Below are 19,710 nucleotides of genomic sequence, written 5' to 3' on the forward strand. Positions count from 1 at the left end.
TGATAGCGTTTATCATGACTGATGTGATGATTACAAGCATGTGTGCTCTGTATCTCAGCGTGACACCTGCTCTAAATGATAAGGTAATGCCGGGTGAGAGAGCGCTGGAACGTATCTGACATAAGGAATGCTATGATGATCTAAATATAATACTGAGACACCAGAGACAGCACCACTGACATGCATTTTCATTCAAACACACACACACACACTTGAGTCTCACACACTGACATGACACCCAGGAAGTCGTCAGCTGCCTCTGACTCTGTATACAAATCAGCTATATTTGAATAAGCTGCATCCTCTTGGGAGAGAAGAGAGGAAAAAAAAGACCTGTGAACATGTTAAGTAGGGCAACTTGTGGGAAAAGAAGGATTATGGATTTATAGGAGGTAAAATAGATGCTTACGTGGAGGTGAGCAGAGTTTTGGATGAAGCAGAGACTGTGAAACTCAATCTCTGAACTACAAATATCTTTAAAATCCCACCCTAGTCATTTTATGACATATGACGAAAGAGACTGTGGATAAGATTGTAATCCTCAGGACATCTGGACACAAGCCAGCCTGTCCTGGAATAACACACAAACACATATATACTCAAACTGCATGTGGTAAAAAAGCAAGTTTAATAGTCAATAAAATTAATATATTTAAGTTCACCCTCTGAAAACATTTACAAAATTAATGATGCATAAATGTCCACAAATATTAGAAAAGTATACAGAGACCGTGAGTAAATCATTTCAAGTAGATATAGGTATAGGGTTTAAATTTGCATTAAATGAGAGAAGAGAGAGAAATATGAATAATAAACAACAGCTTTTGTTTGTATTCTGAAGCACACACAGACATGGTCGACATTCTGTTGTACAAATCACATTTACATGACTGATATTAGATAAACAGACTGAGTCCTATGGCAAGCCATTTTGACATTTAATCTATAGCCCATACTAGTATCTATTTTTAAGTGACTAGTACTTATTTTTTAGATACTAGTATATTTTCCAGTAAGTACTATAGTACTTATTCATTAGATACTAGTGCCTATTCTTTAGATTGTAGTCCCTATTTTTTAGATTGTAGTCCCTATTTTTTTAGATACTAGACCCTATTCTTTAGATACTAGTGCCTATCTTTAGATACTAGTCGCTATTCTTTAGATGGTGCCTATTCTTTAGATCCTAGTCTTAATTATTTATAAACTAGTCCCTATTCTTTAGGTACTAGCCCCTATTCTTTAGATACTAGTGCCTATTCTTTAGTTACTAGTGTCTATTCTTTAGATACTAGTGACTATTCCTTAGATTCTAATCCCTATTTTTTAGATACTAGTGCCTATCCTTTAGATTGTAGTCCCTATCTTTTGATAGTAGTATCTTCTCTTCAGATACTAGTGTCTATTATTTAGATATTAGTGTCTATTCTTTAGATACTAGTGTCTATCCTTTAGATTCTAGTCCCTATTCTTTAGTTACTAGTGTATATTCTTTAGATACTAGTGCCTATCCTTTAGATTGTAGTCCCTATCTTTTGATAGTAGTGTCTTCTCTTCAGATACTAGTGTCTATTATTTAGATATTAGTGTCTATTCTTTAGATACTCGTGTCTATCCTTTAGATTCTAGTCCCTATTCTTTAGTTACTAGTGTATATTCTTTAGATACTAGTGCCTATCCTTTAGATTGTAGTCCCTATCTTTTGATAGTAGTGTCTTCTCTTCAGATACTAGTGTCTTATATTGAGATATTAGTGTCTATTCTTTAGATACTAGTGTCTATTCTTTAAATACTAGTGCCTAATCTTTAGATACTAGTGCCTATTCTTTACATACTAGTGTCTATCCTTTAGATTCTAGTCCCTATTCTTTAGATACTAGTGCCAATTATTTAGATAGTAGTGCTTATTCTTTAGATACTAGTGTCTATTCATTAGATTCTAGTCCCTATTCTTTAGATACTAGTGTCTATTCTTACTAGTCCCTATTCTTTAGTTACTATAGTGCCTATTCTTTAGATACTAGTGCTTTTTAAAAATATACAAGTGCTTACTCATTACACACTGGTTCTTTTTATTAGATACTAGTACTTATTCATTAGATACTAGTATTTATTAAATAGATACTACTTATTTATTGGATACTAGTACTTGTTTTAATAGTGACTTGTAACTATTTTGTTGTTACTAGTAATACATTTTATCTGTCATTAAGATATCAACAATTCAGTTTTGACAGGTGTATATTTCAGTACATAATTTTATGTACTAGTAGTTAATCATTAGGTACTAGTACTTATTTATTAGATACTAGCACCCAATTTACAGATATAAGTGCTTGTGTATTAGAGACTAGTACTTATGAAATAGATACTACAACTTATTTAAAAGATACTAGTACACATTTATTAAATACCAGTACTTATTTTTAATGTTACAAGTAAAATGTTTATTTTACTATTAAAATGTTTAATTGAACTCCACTCTTCCATTTGGACTAGTCATAACATAAGACGAGTAAAAAAGCAGAGCTGACTAGTAAAATAAGAATTGTTACTAGTAAAAGTTATAAAAGATACTAGTGTCAAATAAATAAATACTAGTAATAATGAATAACTTCTAGTATCTATTTAATAGTTACTAGTATCTAATGAATTGGGACCAGTATCTAAGGAATAAGCACTGGTACCTAATAAATAATAAAATCTAAAGAATAAGCACCAGTGATGGGTCATTCATGAACGATTCATTCATTTTGAACAAATCTTCAACATGACTCGGGAACTACGAGTCCTCTCAGGGAGTGATCCGTTCATCCGCGAGTGCGCACATTTGTGCAGGTGATATCGTTCATTTCAAGTTTTGAGTCATTCATCGTGGAAAGGCAGAAGCCAATCATATGTGTGTTTAGAGCCGGAAAAAGAATTGAACCGTTAATCTCTCGAGTCCTCGGGTTTGAGTCATTCTCCCACGTGATGAACGAACGACTCAAGAACCAGAAGACTTGAAAGGTGAACTAATTATTATGGCTCCTATCGGCTCAGACTGTACATTGGTTAAGATTATATGTGACTGTCAGTGTAACGTGAACGAACCACTGACATTTGAAGACATAAAGAGCTGAGCATAGAGACAACAATACCTTCATAGACAAAAGAGCAGGTAAACATTGCTTTATTATTTTCTCCTTCTTATAGTATTTTATTTATGACTTATTTGTTGTGTGATCAACCTTTTCAGCTAGTTGTAGATGTGTTTGGAAGCAATTCGTAACATTGTAATAACATTTTGGCAAATTGAACCAAAAGAACTAAATGACTCGAAAAAAGATTCGTTAATGAATAATACTAGTATCTAAAGAATATACACTAGTATATAATGAATAAGCACTGGTATCTAATGAATAATACTAATATCTAAAAAAATAGGTATCTAACGAATACGCACTTGTATCTAATGAATACGCACTAGTATCTAGTGAATAGGCACTAGTGTCTGATGAATAAGTGCTAGTACTTTATGGGAAATAAGCTAGTATCTAAAAAATAAGCTCTAGAATAGTAACATGAAAATAGATACTAGTACAGATTATTGAAGAAATGTCTAAATGGCTTGCCATATGAGTCCATTAGGAGTCAGTCTCTCTGAAATGTAAATCACATGTCGATAGCTTGATGTCTCCCTCTATTGGCAAGTATAAGTACTAGCACCCAAAACACACAATATGGCTGCACATGTTTAAACTGACTATGTGGTTTTGCTCAGAAATCACATTAATTATTATTCATTACACATTAGAACATTACATTAGATTTTATATTTCATGAACACAAGTTAACTGCAATTGTAATGTTGCATTATTTCAATCCAATTCTGGGTGTAATAAATTTAATTTATAGGACCAAATTTAACACACTGTGTGGGTTTGTCCATGTTTTAGCCAATTTGGGTTTAAATAACCTATAATTTCTTAGCGTGTATATTAGTATTAAAAATCCACGGCAATAAAATTTGTGAATGTTAGAATCACCTTTTACTACACTGTTATTATAATCTAGAATTGTGTTTTTATATTAATGCATGGTAAGTTGACATGAACAACTACATTTTACTAATGATTAAATAAGACATGCTATACATATAAACTGCTCACTTTTAGTTCATTTTGCTATGTAATGTAATTATGTAATGTAGAATTATTGCACAAAAACAAATTAAGTTAACTTAGAGATGGTTTATCTCATGTAGATCCCTGATTCACATTTAGGTATACCTGAGCTAAATTAATAGTTACACTGTATCAAGGACAGCTAAACAAAGTATAATTCACATTAACCATATATACATATGACACACTATCAAAAAGTCAAACCCTCAGAAGCAAAATTACATTCCAACTATCAATTAAAAACATTCAATGGCAGAATGGTTGCATTAGAGAGACATTTGAGCAAAACATGTCATGTGAGTTTTCAGGTTCTTTTTATAACAGCTGCAGATACTAATGCAATATATAATGATGCAGCCCTACTTCAAATAATGCCTCTTGCCTTCTTCTTTATGACCTTTAGTATTTTGAATCTAATCTCTCCTGAAGAAGCAAAATCTCACTGAAAAACATAAAATGAAAGAGAAATTCTTCATTAGATTACAGTGAATGCATTGGAGTGTGTTTGTACAGTGCATCCAGAATTGTAAATACATTTTTATATTATATTTATATATATATATATATATATATATATATATATATATATATATATATATATATATATATATATATATATATATATATATATATATATACACACACACATGCCACACACACACACACACACACACACACACACACACACACACACACACACACACACACACACACACACACACACACACACACACACACACACACACACACACACACACACACACACACACACACACATACATACATACATACATACATACATACATACATACATACATACACATATATATACACATATACATATACATATATACATATATACACACACATATATATATATATATATATATATATATATATATATATATATATATATATATATATATATATATATATATATATATATATATACACACACACACACACACACACACACACACACACACACACACATATACATATATATGTATATATACATATATATATATATATATATATATATATACACATATATATATGTATATATATATATATATATATATATATATATATATATATATATATATATATATATATATATATATATATATATACATATACATATACACACACACATATATACACACACACACACACACACACACACACACATTTTTTTTTTTCTTAAGGGGGCTGATAATAATGACCTTAAACATTGTTTACAATTGTAAACTATTATCTAAAACTATTGACTACTATCTAGGAATTAAGGTCACATTTACAAAACAGTAATTACCTCAATGTCAGAAAAGAAGACGCGTCCAAGATGTGGATCCCCAACATCCCGTTTAAGCAGGGTAAAGTGATTAAGAACACTTTCATTCCCAAAGTTCAAACCACCAAAGACGCTGCCTCTGAAGTTAAGGACAGCCAACAGGTGCTTCTTGCTAGAAACGAAAAGTTACATTTATCAATAACAGCTACTTTATGCAACACAGGCTCATTCTGAAAACGTAGTGCTGCGGACGTTTCTGGAGACCACAAATTATGCAACCGGAGGTATGTATGGCTGCATTTCATTTTTTTAAGCGAACGCTACGGGGCGGTGTGACACCATTCCCTTCCACGCTTGCCGGCTGACTGCTAACCTCCGTGTGGAGGGCTTTCCCACTGCAACCAGTTTGTACAGTTAGCTCGTCAGGTACGTCGGCGGACTTAAGAAGCAGAAAGGAGCTGACTATGACAACAAGACCGGGTTCGAGTCCGGGCAAGAGCGGTTCCAAAAATCAGGTAAGACAAAAACAGAATCCAAAAAATTTAGTGAATTGTAAGTGAATAACAGGCTGAGAATGTGGTAAAATTCGAAAATGTGATAAACATCAGACGAGGGCTTTTCTTTTTCTCGGGGGCTTTTTTTTGTAAATTGTTGGTTGGGTTTAGGGTAGTAAGTGGGCAGGCGGGTCAATCGGTAAAACTGCTTGGGTTTAGGGAAGGAGGAGGAGGGTGGGTCGGCCAATTGGCCGGTCGCCCAGTCAATCATTTAGCCAATCGGACAGGCCGTCATTCAGGTCGAACAGTGTGGGCGTGAATGGCGCTCACGAGAGATGTTTGACATGCGAAAAAGTGCGCACAGCGGCCTCCTGCAAATTCGCAAAAACAAAAACTGCACAAATACGTACCCCTCCCTGGACGTAGTTCGCGGTCTCCAGAAATGTCCACGGGACTATGTTTTCAGAATGAGCCTGGGTTGATTTTATAGGTACTCATGAGTTAACTTTTTACAATAGTAACATATTCCAAGATATCATAACACGTACCTGATGTCTGGATAATCATTAACTAACGGAGTCAACAGCTCTTTGATATTTTTGTAATTTTCCATTTTAATAATGTCGCTAAGGTACTCCCCCAGTGGGTAAAGCCAATCTAAAGATGATCCCTGAACACAGAAGAATGTTTTAGTGCATAACTTTGATAAACTGAGCTGTGTTGCATTATTTCACGTTAGACTATATCTTACCATTTCCTGAAAGAGTTTCTTGAGTTCATTCCATTGTTCTCTGATTTTTATGGCCGCCTCTTCATTTTTGCTTTTTTTGCACGAATACTTTTTCTTCATCAGCTGGGAGATGTATTCCCTGGCTACATAATAGTGGATATCATTCGCAAAAACCTGCAAAAACAGACATTGTGTTAAACACAGCAGCTGTTAGAGAATTTTCTAAAAAGATGGAAATGAACTCACTTGTGATGCAGGAGATCTCATTGTTTTGCAGAGCCCAGAAAAATTATATATTCTGGAAACCACTTCATTAAAATCTTCATCTGTTTTCAGCCATTTCTTGGTCATCATTTCATCCATTAAAGGCTTTTGGACAAAATGGCATTGTACAGTAGTTAATTAGACTCAAAGTGATAGATTTACTAAAAGACTTACATCAGAGCAAACTCTCTTTTGGCATTAAATCTATACTGTCAGGATATGCAGTGAAACACATAGCAATTGCAGCAATTGGATCATTCCATGTCAAATCAACCAAATTTTAGCTACTAATTTTTGATTTTGGTAATATTTTCTTGCAAAAACATACACACTGTATTAAACTTTTTCTGCAATGTGGAAGTGTGCTCGTTTTTTCCCGATTGTTTTAGAACTTCCAGTTGAGTTGCTTATGGTAGAAATGACTAGGAATAATAAAACGACAGGAAACTGTGAAGTTACTCTCTCTACAAACAAGTGTGTATACGACTATGTATACAAATAAAATAATTAGAAAATATCAGTTTGCAACATCAAGCAGCAAAGCGAGCTGTTTTTAACATCTGAAATTAAATGTGGAAGTAAATAAGCCTGGAAGTTTTAAGCAAGGTTCCAATTGTTGTGCCCTCTTGTACTTAAAGAATAAAGTCAATAAACACTGGGCAAAAACAAAGTCATAAATCTCAAGGATGCATTATTAAGTAATTCACTATATTTATAATAATCAGTGGGTTCTAAATGAAAAGATCTCATTATAACAAGAAAAGATCTAATTTTTATGAGAAAACGTCGATATAATGAGAAAAGATCTCGTTTTTATGGGAAGAGATGTCGTTATAACGAGAAAAGATCTCGGTTTTATGAGAAAAGATCTCGTTGTAACGAGAAAATGTCATTTTTATGAGAAAAGATGTAATTTTTAAGAGAAAAGATGTCGTTATAACGAGGAAAGATGTAATTTTTATGAGAAAAGATGTCATTATAATAAGAAAAGATGTCATTTTATGAGAAAAGATCTTGTTATAACAGGAAAGATGTCATTTTTACAAGAAAAGATCTCATTATAATGAGAAAAGATCTCGTTTTTATGGGAAGAGATGTCGTTTTAATGAGAAAAGATCTCGCTTTTACGAGAAAAGATCTCGGTTTTATGAGAAAAGATCTCGTTGTAACGAGAAAATGTCATTTTTAAGAGAAAAGATGTCATTTTATGAGAAAAGATGTCGTTTTTATGAGAAAAGATCTCGTTATAATGAGAAAAGATCTCGGTTTTATTGGAAGAGATGTTATAACAAGAAAAGATGTAATTTTTATGAGAAAAGGTCTCGTTATAATGAGAAAATATCTCGTTTTTATGGGAAGAGATGTCGTTATAACGAGGAAAGAAGTCATTTTTATGAGAAAAGATGTCATTTTTACAAGAAAAGATCTCATAATGAGAAAAGATCTCGTTTTTATGGGAAGAGATGTCGTTTTAACGAGAAAAGATCTCATTGTAACGAGAAAAGATGTCATTTTTATGAGAAAAGATGTAATTTTTATGAGAAAACATGTCGTTATAACAAGAAAAGATCTCCTTTTTTTTAGAAAAGATGTCGTTATAACGAGGAAAGATATCACTTTTATGAGAAAAGATATTGTTATAACGAGAAAAGATGTCATTTTTATAAGAAAACATGTCGTTATAACAAAAAAAAGATCTCGTTTTTATTAGAAAAGATGTTATAACGAGGAAAGATATCATTTTTATGAGAAAAGATATTGTTATACCAAGAAAAGATGTCATTTTTACAAGAAAAGATGTCATTATGACGAGAAAATATGTCATTTTTACGAGAAAAGATCTCATTTGTATGAGAAAAGATTTCATTATAACGACATATAGCTGAGTGGGAAAAAAATATGTGTATGGCAGCAATGCGTCACCATACACTGGAACTAGAGATCAAGCCCAACTCCTGCAAAACATTCCAACACCATAACCGCCCCTCTACAAAACTTTACACTTGGCACAGTTTAGTCAGGCATGTACAGTTCTCCAGGCAATCACCAAACCCTGATTCATCCATCAGAATGCAAGAGAAGTGTAATTGGTCAGTCCAGAAAACACGTCTCCACTGAACTAGACTACAGTGTTACATCTGTACATATCAGTTACCAACCAATCTCTGAATTAAATCAACAAACAAAACATAATGGTGCTGCCATGGAGTAATATTTGGTGCCAGAAATATTCAACCCTTTCTAAAAGAAATGGTGGATTACTTGGTGAACAATAGTTCATGGCATTTATTATTTTATTGCTATCTTTTACCAGAAAAATAAATTTAACATAAATATCAAAAAGGTCAATCAAGGACACTAAACGACCATTGTAGGAATTTCCCTAAATGGGGAGAGTATTGAAATCAACCGTGCATTGTGTTTTATAAAGGTTTGTGGCTGCCAGATCACTGGTTTTTCTGGTTTTTGTCTAAACTCTACACTCGACGTGGGCAAAATGATCAGAGCAAGCAGTGCGGAAGACAAATACATGTAGTAGAGGGTAGAGGGAATTATATTGACTCATATTCCTTCATTTTAAATGCCAGACAATAATGTTATCTGAACATATAACAATAATAAGAAACATTTTAGCCCAAATCTTTCAAATCCGACCCTAAATATACAAAGGTAATATACAGCATGCTCATGACTTATGTAGAATATTAGATTCTGATGAACATAAGTTGACCCACCTTGACGTCTGTTTGGAAATGTTTAATGAGGGTCTGGCTAAGTCTTTGATTCAATTGATCCACTTGTTTGTTTAGAGTCTCCACCTGAGCAGAGCAGCTCTCTTTATAGCACTGCACATGCTCTCTGTAACACAATAACATTAAAAAACAACATTTGAACAAACATATCTCAAAATCGACATTCTCACAGGAAGAAGAAGAGTTTCATTTCATTTAAAGGGGAACAGTTCATTTAATGGGGACCTATTAATAAATGTGGGCGACGCAGTGGCGCTGTAGGTAGTGCTGTCGCCTCATAGCAAGAAGGTATATTTTGAGCCCGACAAAATTTGCCCGAGCCCTTTCAGGCCTAATTTTTATGGCTCCATTACAGCTCTAGTCTGAGGCACGTATTGATTCTGGGGGGGTTGCAATTTTCAATGTTGGTGTAATGAAGTGGCTGACACGGAGGGATCCATTTGCTGTATGTTTATTAAACACAGTTTAATAATAACAAGTACACAGATGTAATGCGTGTGCGAACTCACAATCAAACACAGTTGTATTAAGTCGAAGGGCTGGCGGCAGGTAAACATAGGATGAGTATGCAGGCATGGGTCAGAGACAGGCGGCGAATATCAAGGTCTTTGTTCAGGCTAGAGTTCAGGGCAGGCGGCGTGGATCAGAGTCAGTATTCAGGCAGAGGTACAAGGCAGGCGGCAGGCAGGCAGGCAGGCAGGCAGGCAGGAGGAGGTCGATAATTAAGGCAGGGTAAGCAACGGAAAAGCAGGCAATGTAGAGAAACGCTCAGTAGTGTTAGCCGGGGCAGAAAAAGACTTCGCAATGAGAGTGTGTGTGTGTGCTGCTTATATGTGAGCGTGGGTGATCAACTCGATGAGCTGCAGGTGTGCATGCTATCAGTGTAAGTGGATGATGTAATGGTTAGAAGTCCGGTGATGATGACCTCTGCTGGCCAGCGAGGGAAATGACTGGGACCGAGTCGGTGACAGTTGGTATTTTGTTAATTTTCATAAATACATACCTAACATTAACTAATGAAACTTTATTTATAAAGTGAAAGTACTTATGAAATTATATAAAAACATTATAGAAAAAAAGCATTAAGATGAACATCACATTACATTCACTTTGAACTTGAGTATATCCTTGTGAAGCATATTATTTCTATATTAAGTACTCTTCTCAAAGGAAACATTCATCTCAAGATGGACTTACTTGAGTGAGTTAAAACTGTTGATGTAGGTAATGTGATACTGTATCCACAGACAGATATCCAGCAGGTCAGAGGTCAACAGAAAGCATGTGCTCTGTGAAAAGACTTCTTCAAACCTAAAAGATAATAACATTTTAAAAAATCAGTCAAGAAAAGATGCAAAAAAAGATACTAATTTAATATGTTACTGTGAATCCAACCTTGCCAGAAATGGATTTAGCTCCTCTAAACAGACAAGTATAAATAATTTTCCCAGATCCTCATCGATCTCCTTAAGATTTCCAACATAGCTCGTTATCAGCTAATAAGACAAATAAAGAGATTGAGTTATGACAAAGACTATTAAAAGAAGAATCCAGAAACTCTGTTTGGAAATCAAAATAACACTGAAGTCGTAATTCACCTTCTTTTATATCAATTTTCAAGATTCATTTGCTGATTCATTAAGGGAATAACAAGGAAAACCACATAGTACTTTTCGGCTTAGTCCCTTTTATTAATTTTTATTAATCCTTTAATTTTATTAATCCTAAAACTTTATTAATCCTTTATTAATTCAGGGTCGCCACAGAGGAATGAACCGCCAACTTATCCAGCACGTTTTTACACAGCGCATGCCCTTCCTGCCGCAACCCATCTTTAAGATACATCCACACACACACACTCATTCACACTCATACACTACGGACAATTTAGCCTACCCAATTCACCTGTACCACGTCTATGGACTGTGGGGGAAACCGGAGTACCTGGAGGAAACCCACACGAATGCAGGGAAAATATGCAAACTCCACACAGAAACGCCAACTGACACAGCCGAGGCTCGAACCAGCGACCTTCTTGCTGTGAGGCGACAGCACTACCTACTGCTCAACTGCGTCGCCCACATAGTACAGTAACCAGTTAAATTAAATTGTACTACAAAATTGTGTGTGATTAAGACAATTAATTCATATAAATATATTACTATTTCCCTGAAAGGTTCCTTTGGAAACCAAAAATGTTTTTCTGCAAAAATAAAATAAAATAAAATAAAATAAAATAAAATAAAATAAAATAAAATAAAATAAAATAAAATAAAATAAAATAAAATAAAATAAAATAAAATAAACTTTCCCAGTGATGGGTTGCAGCTAGAAGGGCATCCATTGTGTAAAACCAGCCTGAAGTATTTTACGTTTTACCAGTTTAGTGGCTAATTTGTACGAATTTGTTCAGTCGTACAAAAATGTACGATTTTAAAAAGGAGGCGTGGCCCCCAACCCCACCCCTAACCCCAACCATCATAGGGCGATAAGCAAATCATACTAAATTGTACGAATTTGATCATACAAATTCATACGAATTAGCCACTAAATCAACAAGTTACAAATTGCCGTGAGATTGCGTTGGTAAAACATGTGCTGGATAAGTTGACGATTCATTCCGCTGTGGTGACCCCAGATTAACAAAGGGACGAAGCCGAAAAAAAAATTAATGAATAGATGAAAATAAAATAAACGTTTGATCATTAGAGCAAGTGAAGGTTCACCTGACAGATATTCGTGTGGATGTTTGAAGTGAGGAATCCATCGTCTGTTTTATCAGGAGTTTTCTTCAATTTCCACACGTCTTTTTCACATCTGATAATATTCTCCAGTTCAGATTTAAAATCATCCTAACATCAAATAAGATATCAGAGTTGTAATCATCACTGATGTGAAGTAGTTCTATGTGGTTGCACTAGCTCACCTTTTGACACTGACAGTATGAGCTCTTTATTTTATTTAGCAAGTCTTCCTGTATTATAGGAGCTGCCTTGTCTTCCTGGTCACTGTGTGCCCTAAACAAGCTACCAAAAAACAAGCGAATATTACAGGGTTAGTTCACTCAGAAATGACTTTCATTCATCTTCAGAACACAAATCATAATATTTTATATAAAATCTGAGAGCTCCATCATCCTCTGTGGACAGCAACGTTCTGAGAGATTCAAAGTCTATAAACATACCGAAAACACTGTCAAAACATTCCATGTGACTTAAGTGGTTCAACTGTAATCAAACAAACCCCCAAGAACACTTTTGTGTGCCACAAAATGGTAAAAAATCGCCTATAGTATGCCATCCAAATCAGATCAGAGAGTGTGTTTATTGCAAACAATACAATTTTGCTGACTCTAATGGTGATATACAGTGAGTAATAGTTCAGAATAACCACTACTGCCGAGTCTGATGCCATAGTGAGACAAATTTGTTTTAGGTGTAACAAAGGGATGGGAAATTTACAGAAATTTACAGCAGCTGTAAATACCCTGCTACTTAGAATGAAGAAGAAATAATAAAACAAAACATTAGAATTGCCAGCAGCTAGCTCTCTGCAACTCTCACATGGTCGGCTGCTGAAGCTGAGTAGGGCTGCTCCCGGTTACTTGCTGCGTGGGAGACCACTTAGGAATACTGGGTTGCTGCCAGAAGTGGTTTTAATGAAGCCAGCATGGGGGCGCTCAACCTGCGGTCCGTGTGGGTCCTAATGCCCCAGTATATTGATAGGGACTCTATACTGCTCAGTGAGCACCATCTTTCGGATGAGACGTTAAACCGAGGTCCTGACTCTCTGTGGTCATTAAAACCCTTTGAAAAAGAATAGGGGTTTAACGCCGTCATCCTGGCCAAATTTGCCCACTGGCCTCTGTCTATCATGGCCCATATCATAGTTGGCTTCATCACTCAGTCTCGTTTCCACCATGCAGCGTGGTGTGTGGTCTGATGCTGCACACTGGAGGTGGATGAGGAGATTTCCCTCAATGTGTAAAGCGCTTTGAGTATAAAAGAGCTATATAAATGTAAGGAATTATATTATTATTATTATTATTAATCCTTCATAAATTATTATAAACTTAAGCTTTATTATCATTGTAACTTGCTAAGTAATATGATGAATATTTTGGAAATCAAAACAAAAAAATTAAAGACAACTAAAAGGAAAGTACTAAACATAAATAAATCAATAAATAAAGCAGTGTTTTAACCTAAATATAGAAATTATTTTTGTATTTGTAATTGTTAATTTACAGTGTACTTGTTAGGGTTGTCACAGTACTGAAATTCAGTACCACTCGATACTGAAATTTTAAAAACGTCTGTTTCTCGCTAATATTTGAGCGCTGTTATCAAGTTCTTAGACACCGGTGATTTGCCATTATGTTAATGTGCTCATCAGAATTGACTGTGATTTGCCATGAAGGTCATTAGTTCACCAAACGTACCACTGTTTACTGAGTGTAAACTTAAATACCGGGACAGTAGATTGTTTTAAAGCCGTGATTCATCAGCGGATTGTTCATATGTCAGCTTAGAGAAACAAGCTGATCGACCTGATTTTGAAACGTTCCACTTGGAAATTGCTAATAATACTGTATATTTCACAGCAATTTTTTACAGTGTAGTATTTCCCGTAGTAAACACATACCCTGATCTGATGCAGATATAGGCAAAGTCATTTTTACTGAATTTTTTTTCTGCACACCAAAATGACTGAATTAATTTTTTGGCACACCAAAGGAATTTCGACATATCTTTGTTTCCTTTTCTGAACCTTAAACATCTCATGACCATTGCTTTCAAAGGAGGATAAGAGACCCCTATAAGAGTTCATTTAAAATATATTAATCTGTGTTGAATGAAGATGAAGGAAGGTCTGACATGAGGGTGAACATTTAATAACAAAATGACATTTTTTGGGTCAACAAACAATTTAAAATTACTCAGATATTTGTGTCTTTTTTTCTGTAAATCTTACCTGGGGAAGCGCTGAATGGTGAAGTCTAGAAGAACTTTGTAATCCTTCAGCTCTGTCATGTTTTCCAGAAGTTTCTTTAAATGCTCTTCTACAGCCTCATGATAGCATGTAACATATGTCTCAAGCACATTAAAGTTTTCTGGATACAAGCTCAGAAGTTCAGTCTCCACTCTCTCCAGATCATCCACCACAGCTTTACCCAGAAGCTCCAGATGTACTTCGAAAGAACAATCGTTCTGTTTGTGGGTGTCCAGGGTAAGTTTCTTCAGTGTATCTCGAACTCCATCTTGCACAGCGTCCCTCCATGATTCCCTCCATCCCGGCATCGCTCCTGGCTCTACCTGTTTCTCCTTCTCTTCTTTGATAATGTGTGCTGCATACTCCAGTAGCTCTTTATTAAAAGAGGGCTGAAAACTAGAACGCACAATGACAGATATTTTGTTTCTTAGAGTCTCAAATAGGATATTAATATCCTTTTCTTTATTCACTAGATTCACAGGAGAAGCTCCTTCTTCCTGGGGTTTCCGTTCACGCTGGAGCTCCAGGCGCATGGCTTGCAGGTTCACATAGGCCTCCTTCAGCATGTCTTTTTGTATATAATCTCTGATCTCCAAAACTGTTTATAAAATAAAGTAAGAATGAGTTTAATGTTTTATAGTTAAAAGGGGGCATTTATTTTATTGTTACCACAGCAAACTGATGGACTTACCTGAGCATGGCCTTAGAGGAATCTCTGTGGTAATTTCTTCCTCTTTACTTATTGATAAAGAATGCTTTCGGGACTGTTTATATTCTTTACGTTTACTGCCACTTTTTGTAAACAAAGACAACCTGCGAAAGATGGTCTGCACTGTGCAAACACAGAACATATTTTAACAAACTGTACAATTAAAAATATGTCATACGATGTATTAAAAAAACATCAACACTTTCACTAAACAATTTCATAAACTAATATTAACACTTGTTTTCGATCTCAGAAATCTATAGCTGCATTTGAAGACAAAATTATTAGGCCTTTTATTGTTAAATTTTTAACACGTTTTTAAACATAATAACTAAAATGAATTCTTTTTGTGTATTGCCTGGATGATGTGCAATTTAAAGGCTTTAATTTGCCCACCCGGCTTTAATTTGCCAACCCGACTCTACATCATAACATTATAACTTTTCAATCCAGATGGATGGGGCAACCATTACTGCATCCAAAACGGCGAAAAGCCTTGGAGTAACGATTGATGACCGACTAAACTTCTCTGACCACATTTCTCGAACTGTTCGATCTTGCAGATTCGCACTCTATAACATCAGAAAGGTCCAATTATTCCTATCTGAACATGCAGCTCAACTCCTTGTTCAAGCTCTTGTGCTCTCCAGACTGGACTATTGCAACTCTCTACTAGCCGGGCTCCCAGCTAACTCTATCAAACCTCTTCAGATGCTTCAGAACGCAGCAGCACGAGTGGTCTTTAATGAACCTAAGAGCACATGTCACTCCGCTACTCATCCGTTTGCACTGGCTGCCAGTTGCTGCTCGCATCAAATTCAAAGCTCTGATGTTTGCTTACAAAGCAACTTCTGGCTGCACACCTTCTTATCTGATCTCACTTCTGCAGATTTATGTGCCCTCCAGAAATTTGCGTTCTGTGAATGAACGTCGCCTCGTGGTTCCATCCCAAAGAGGGAAGAAATCACTTTCCCGAACTCTCGCTGTAATGAAGTTTACGGCCCTTTGGCCGCCGGGAAGAAGGAGGCGGAGAACCGACGTAGTTTAAAATATTTATTTATAATATGAACAAAACATGCTGGGAGACGGCAGCAGGCAGGTCCTTTCCTCGCCAGCCTCAGGCCGCCCCGGCACTCTGGGCAGACGAATGGGTTTCTCCCCCACTCAGGTTAACTCCCGAACACTCGCCCCCTCTCTCAGCGGCGAGGGCATCTGGACAACACGTCCCTCCTTCTCCTGGGCTTCGGCACCACTGTAATGAAGTTTACAGCCCTTTGGCCGCCGGGAAGTAGGAGGCGGAGAACCGACGTAGTTTAAAATATTTATTTATAATATGAACGGCAGCTCCTCACGGAGACTGCCGTCTAAACCAAAACAAACGGACGGCAGCTCCTCATGGAGACTGCCGTCAAACTGAAAGCAAAAGTAAAATGCCCGGGCCCGGTCCTCTCTAGGCTTCCTCTGCCATCGTTCCTCCTTTTATCGTACAGAGCTCCTTCCATGGGATCCGAAGCAGGTGCGCACCGCAGGTGTATCCACTAACGCGGTGGCCTCACTCCGTTCCCACGGCTCTTGGCCACGCCCCCTCACCACACTCGCGCTCGATCTGCCTTGTTGGTGGACTGAACTAACTGTTTTACAAAAAAATAAATAAATAAATACTAATGTTTTGCTTCTTACACTTTACATACCTGAAACTTGCCTACAGAACTTATTCATTGTTGATCTTATAGTTGTGTAAATTGCTTCCTTGTCCTAATTTGTAAGTCGCTTTGGATAAAAGCGTCTGCTAAATGACTAAATGTAAATGCAAATTGATTGGACAACAGACAAATGGTACAACAGTTTTTTTGTTGTTGTTGTTATGTAGCCAAATTTATATATTTACATTTATTTATTTATACAACAATTCTGTCTGGTTCTCGAATCTGATAGGCTAATAGCCATGAGATATTAAAGTAATATCAGAACTCATACAAGCTCTTTGCCCTAGTGTAATACTCCGCCCACATGAGTGGCAAGCAGAGGACTACAGTCTGACAAATATTGCTGCTGTTGGACAACATAATGTACTGTTGAGGCTTTTTAGGCTAGAATGTAGTTGTTTAGATTGCAACTGTGCAGTTTATTTATAAGGACAGTGCCTTTTTAAAATAATTATAATGATGGTAATACAGTGTATCGGCATCCTGTCATACTGAGCAGAGCAAAGACAGTTGACGTTCCGTCACAAGATGGCGACAAAGACCGCATAATAAGCCCTTAGAGGAGAAAAACTCAAACTACAGCTGATCAAATCATTATAAAGCAGGTAAGTGACTTTCTGAGTTGACCTCTCTGTTTTATGTTGTAGTGCTGTATTTATATCATAGTCTGGTGGTGTTTCTGGTGTTTCTAGTGTATATATCTATTTTTAAGACATTCTAGAAGAAAACTTGGAAAACATTTGGAAAAAATTCTTTACAGATTTCACAGAAGGGCTAATAATTTTGTCTACACATGTATACTGTAAATATGAAACATTTCATCACTCAGGCATATTAAATACTTTACAATCTGTCAGCATTTGAGTACTGTATTGTATTTTTTATAGGAACATTCATTATAGTTTACACTGTTTTTTTAAATTTTGTATTATGTACAGTGCTCAGCATAATTTGATACACCTCATTTTGAAAATTAATATTTTTATCAGTTTCTCAGTGAATATAGGCAATGTATTTTGGTGCATTTAAACAAAACAGATTTATTAAAAAGATTTATTATTAAAAATAATATTTTAGTCACCGAACATATTTAGAAATTGAAAGATAATACAATTAAATCCAAGCTAAATATTGCAACAAAAAATTACAACCTAAAAAATTTCAACTAAATTTTTTAATTTCTTTTCTCTTGATTTTTCCTTTTTTTTTGTATTTAATATTTTTTAATAACATATAAATTTGGCTATACTAGTTTTTGGACCATTATTGTAAGTTATTTTGTTAGATAAGCTCCAGATTTGGCTTCAGTACTGACTGATCTAATGTGTATGCACAAATATAATATTGTATAGCTTGCTATTAAAACATGAATTTAAAAGATTTGTGAGGGGTTTACTTACTGTATGCTGACCACTGTATATCGGTATTAGTAAATTACAATTATACCTGCATACTCATATATTACAGCAAAACACACCAACGTAATAATCTGTTCATGCGAGGCTGTTTACTTCTATCCTGTTTAATTTCAATGACTGTGGTTTATTTACCTGAAGAAGTGGGAGATTTGGCCATTGTTAGTCCAATTCTAAATTCCCATGAAGTGTTTCTGCAAGTACTTGAGCTGGAATGTCAGTTAAATATCAAGCAACATTAGTCAGTCTTATCATGTGGATGGTGACTTTATAACTGGTCAGTTAATTATTCACAAAAAAAAAGAAGAGGTTTCAGCCCTTTTTGTACCTCACAGTGCTTACACTAAACAAACAAAGACTCTTTCTACAATTTAACCTACCAGCAAGTCACTAAACCTTTAAAATAATTGCAGCAACAGCAGTCCCGGTCTGTAATAGGGGAGGCTTATGGTAATAAACTAGGCTACAGTATTAAAAACGTGAGCAGAGAAAAGTGTTGCCACTACTTTTTGATTCTCTCTTATTATTGCTAAAAAAGTATGGCATTTGTTTAGAATCTAACATTAACATTACCTTTTTAAAACATTAGCTGTTTATTTTATTTTTTTATTTAAAGAGAAAAGAACACAGCATGCTAATAGTGTAGCTCTTACCTGAGACTTCGGTGATATGCTTCTTTTCTCAGAATAGCCTATAAGGCAAGTTTCACTTTCACCTATACTACTTCACAGGTATGGACACGTAGGACAGGAATACCACAGTAAGACTAATATCCCAAGAAGAACTTTATTTGGTGAGTAATAACCTACCTTTTTTTTTTTTTTTTTTTAACAAAATGCATTATTTAAAAGCCAAACACAAATATGCAGCCAATAGATATTTAACGCATAGCCGATAGACATATTACAGTGTTTACCTCAGTTTAGTTGACAGAACGTAAAATATCTAGAAATATAGCATTTTAATAATATTATAAAATGTTTAATATACACTAAAACACCTTGTTGACTTCTTATCTGTTTAACTCTTACAGGCTACAGGAAACTAACGATGCTTTGCATAACTATTTTTTCTCTTTCAGTTGTAGACAGTTGTATTTCCATAGATTAAAGGAATCTGAAAGTGATGTGTAATCATTTTACAAAAACAATGAAGTCAGTAAATCCTGTATAGCCTAAAACTCGGCG

At 35.3% G+C, this 19,710-nt stretch overlaps 1 protein-coding gene across 2 annotated transcripts; it reads right to left on the bottom strand.

Annotated features, from left to right (window-relative positions):
- Positions 1–609: 609 nt before the first annotated feature.
- Positions 610–19,341, bottom strand: si:dkey-45k15.1. Of its 2 annotated transcripts, XM_087278915.1 has the most exons (14): positions 19,177–19,341; positions 18,659–18,732; positions 15,385–15,525; positions 14,676–15,291; positions 12,628–12,727; positions 12,428–12,553; positions 11,097–11,197; positions 10,899–11,012; positions 9,684–9,807; positions 6,931–7,053; positions 6,706–6,858; positions 6,503–6,624; positions 5,482–5,632; positions 610–4,608 (listed from the first exon to the last, which is right to left on the bottom strand). In XM_087278915.1, the coding sequence occupies exons 2-14, from the start codon at positions 18,681–18,683 to the stop codon at positions 4,606–4,608; spliced, it is 1,899 nt and encodes a 632-aa protein (XP_087135041.1). In that variant the 5' UTR covers positions 18,684–18,732; positions 19,177–19,341; the 3' UTR covers positions 610–4,605. The 2 variants fall into 2 exon arrangements, with proteins under 2 accessions (XP_087135041.1, XP_087135040.1); XM_087278914.1 differs by lacking the exon at positions 19,177–19,341 and having other exon boundaries at positions 18,659–18,799.
- Positions 19,342–19,710: the final 369 nt, after the last annotated feature.

The sequence above is a fragment of the Danio rerio genome, chromosome 13 (assembly GCF_052040795.2).
Source record: "Danio rerio strain M-AB ecotype USA chromosome 13, GRCz13ab, whole genome shotgun sequence".
Classification (NCBI taxonomy): Eukaryota; Metazoa; Chordata; class Actinopteri; order Cypriniformes; family Danionidae; genus Danio; species Danio rerio.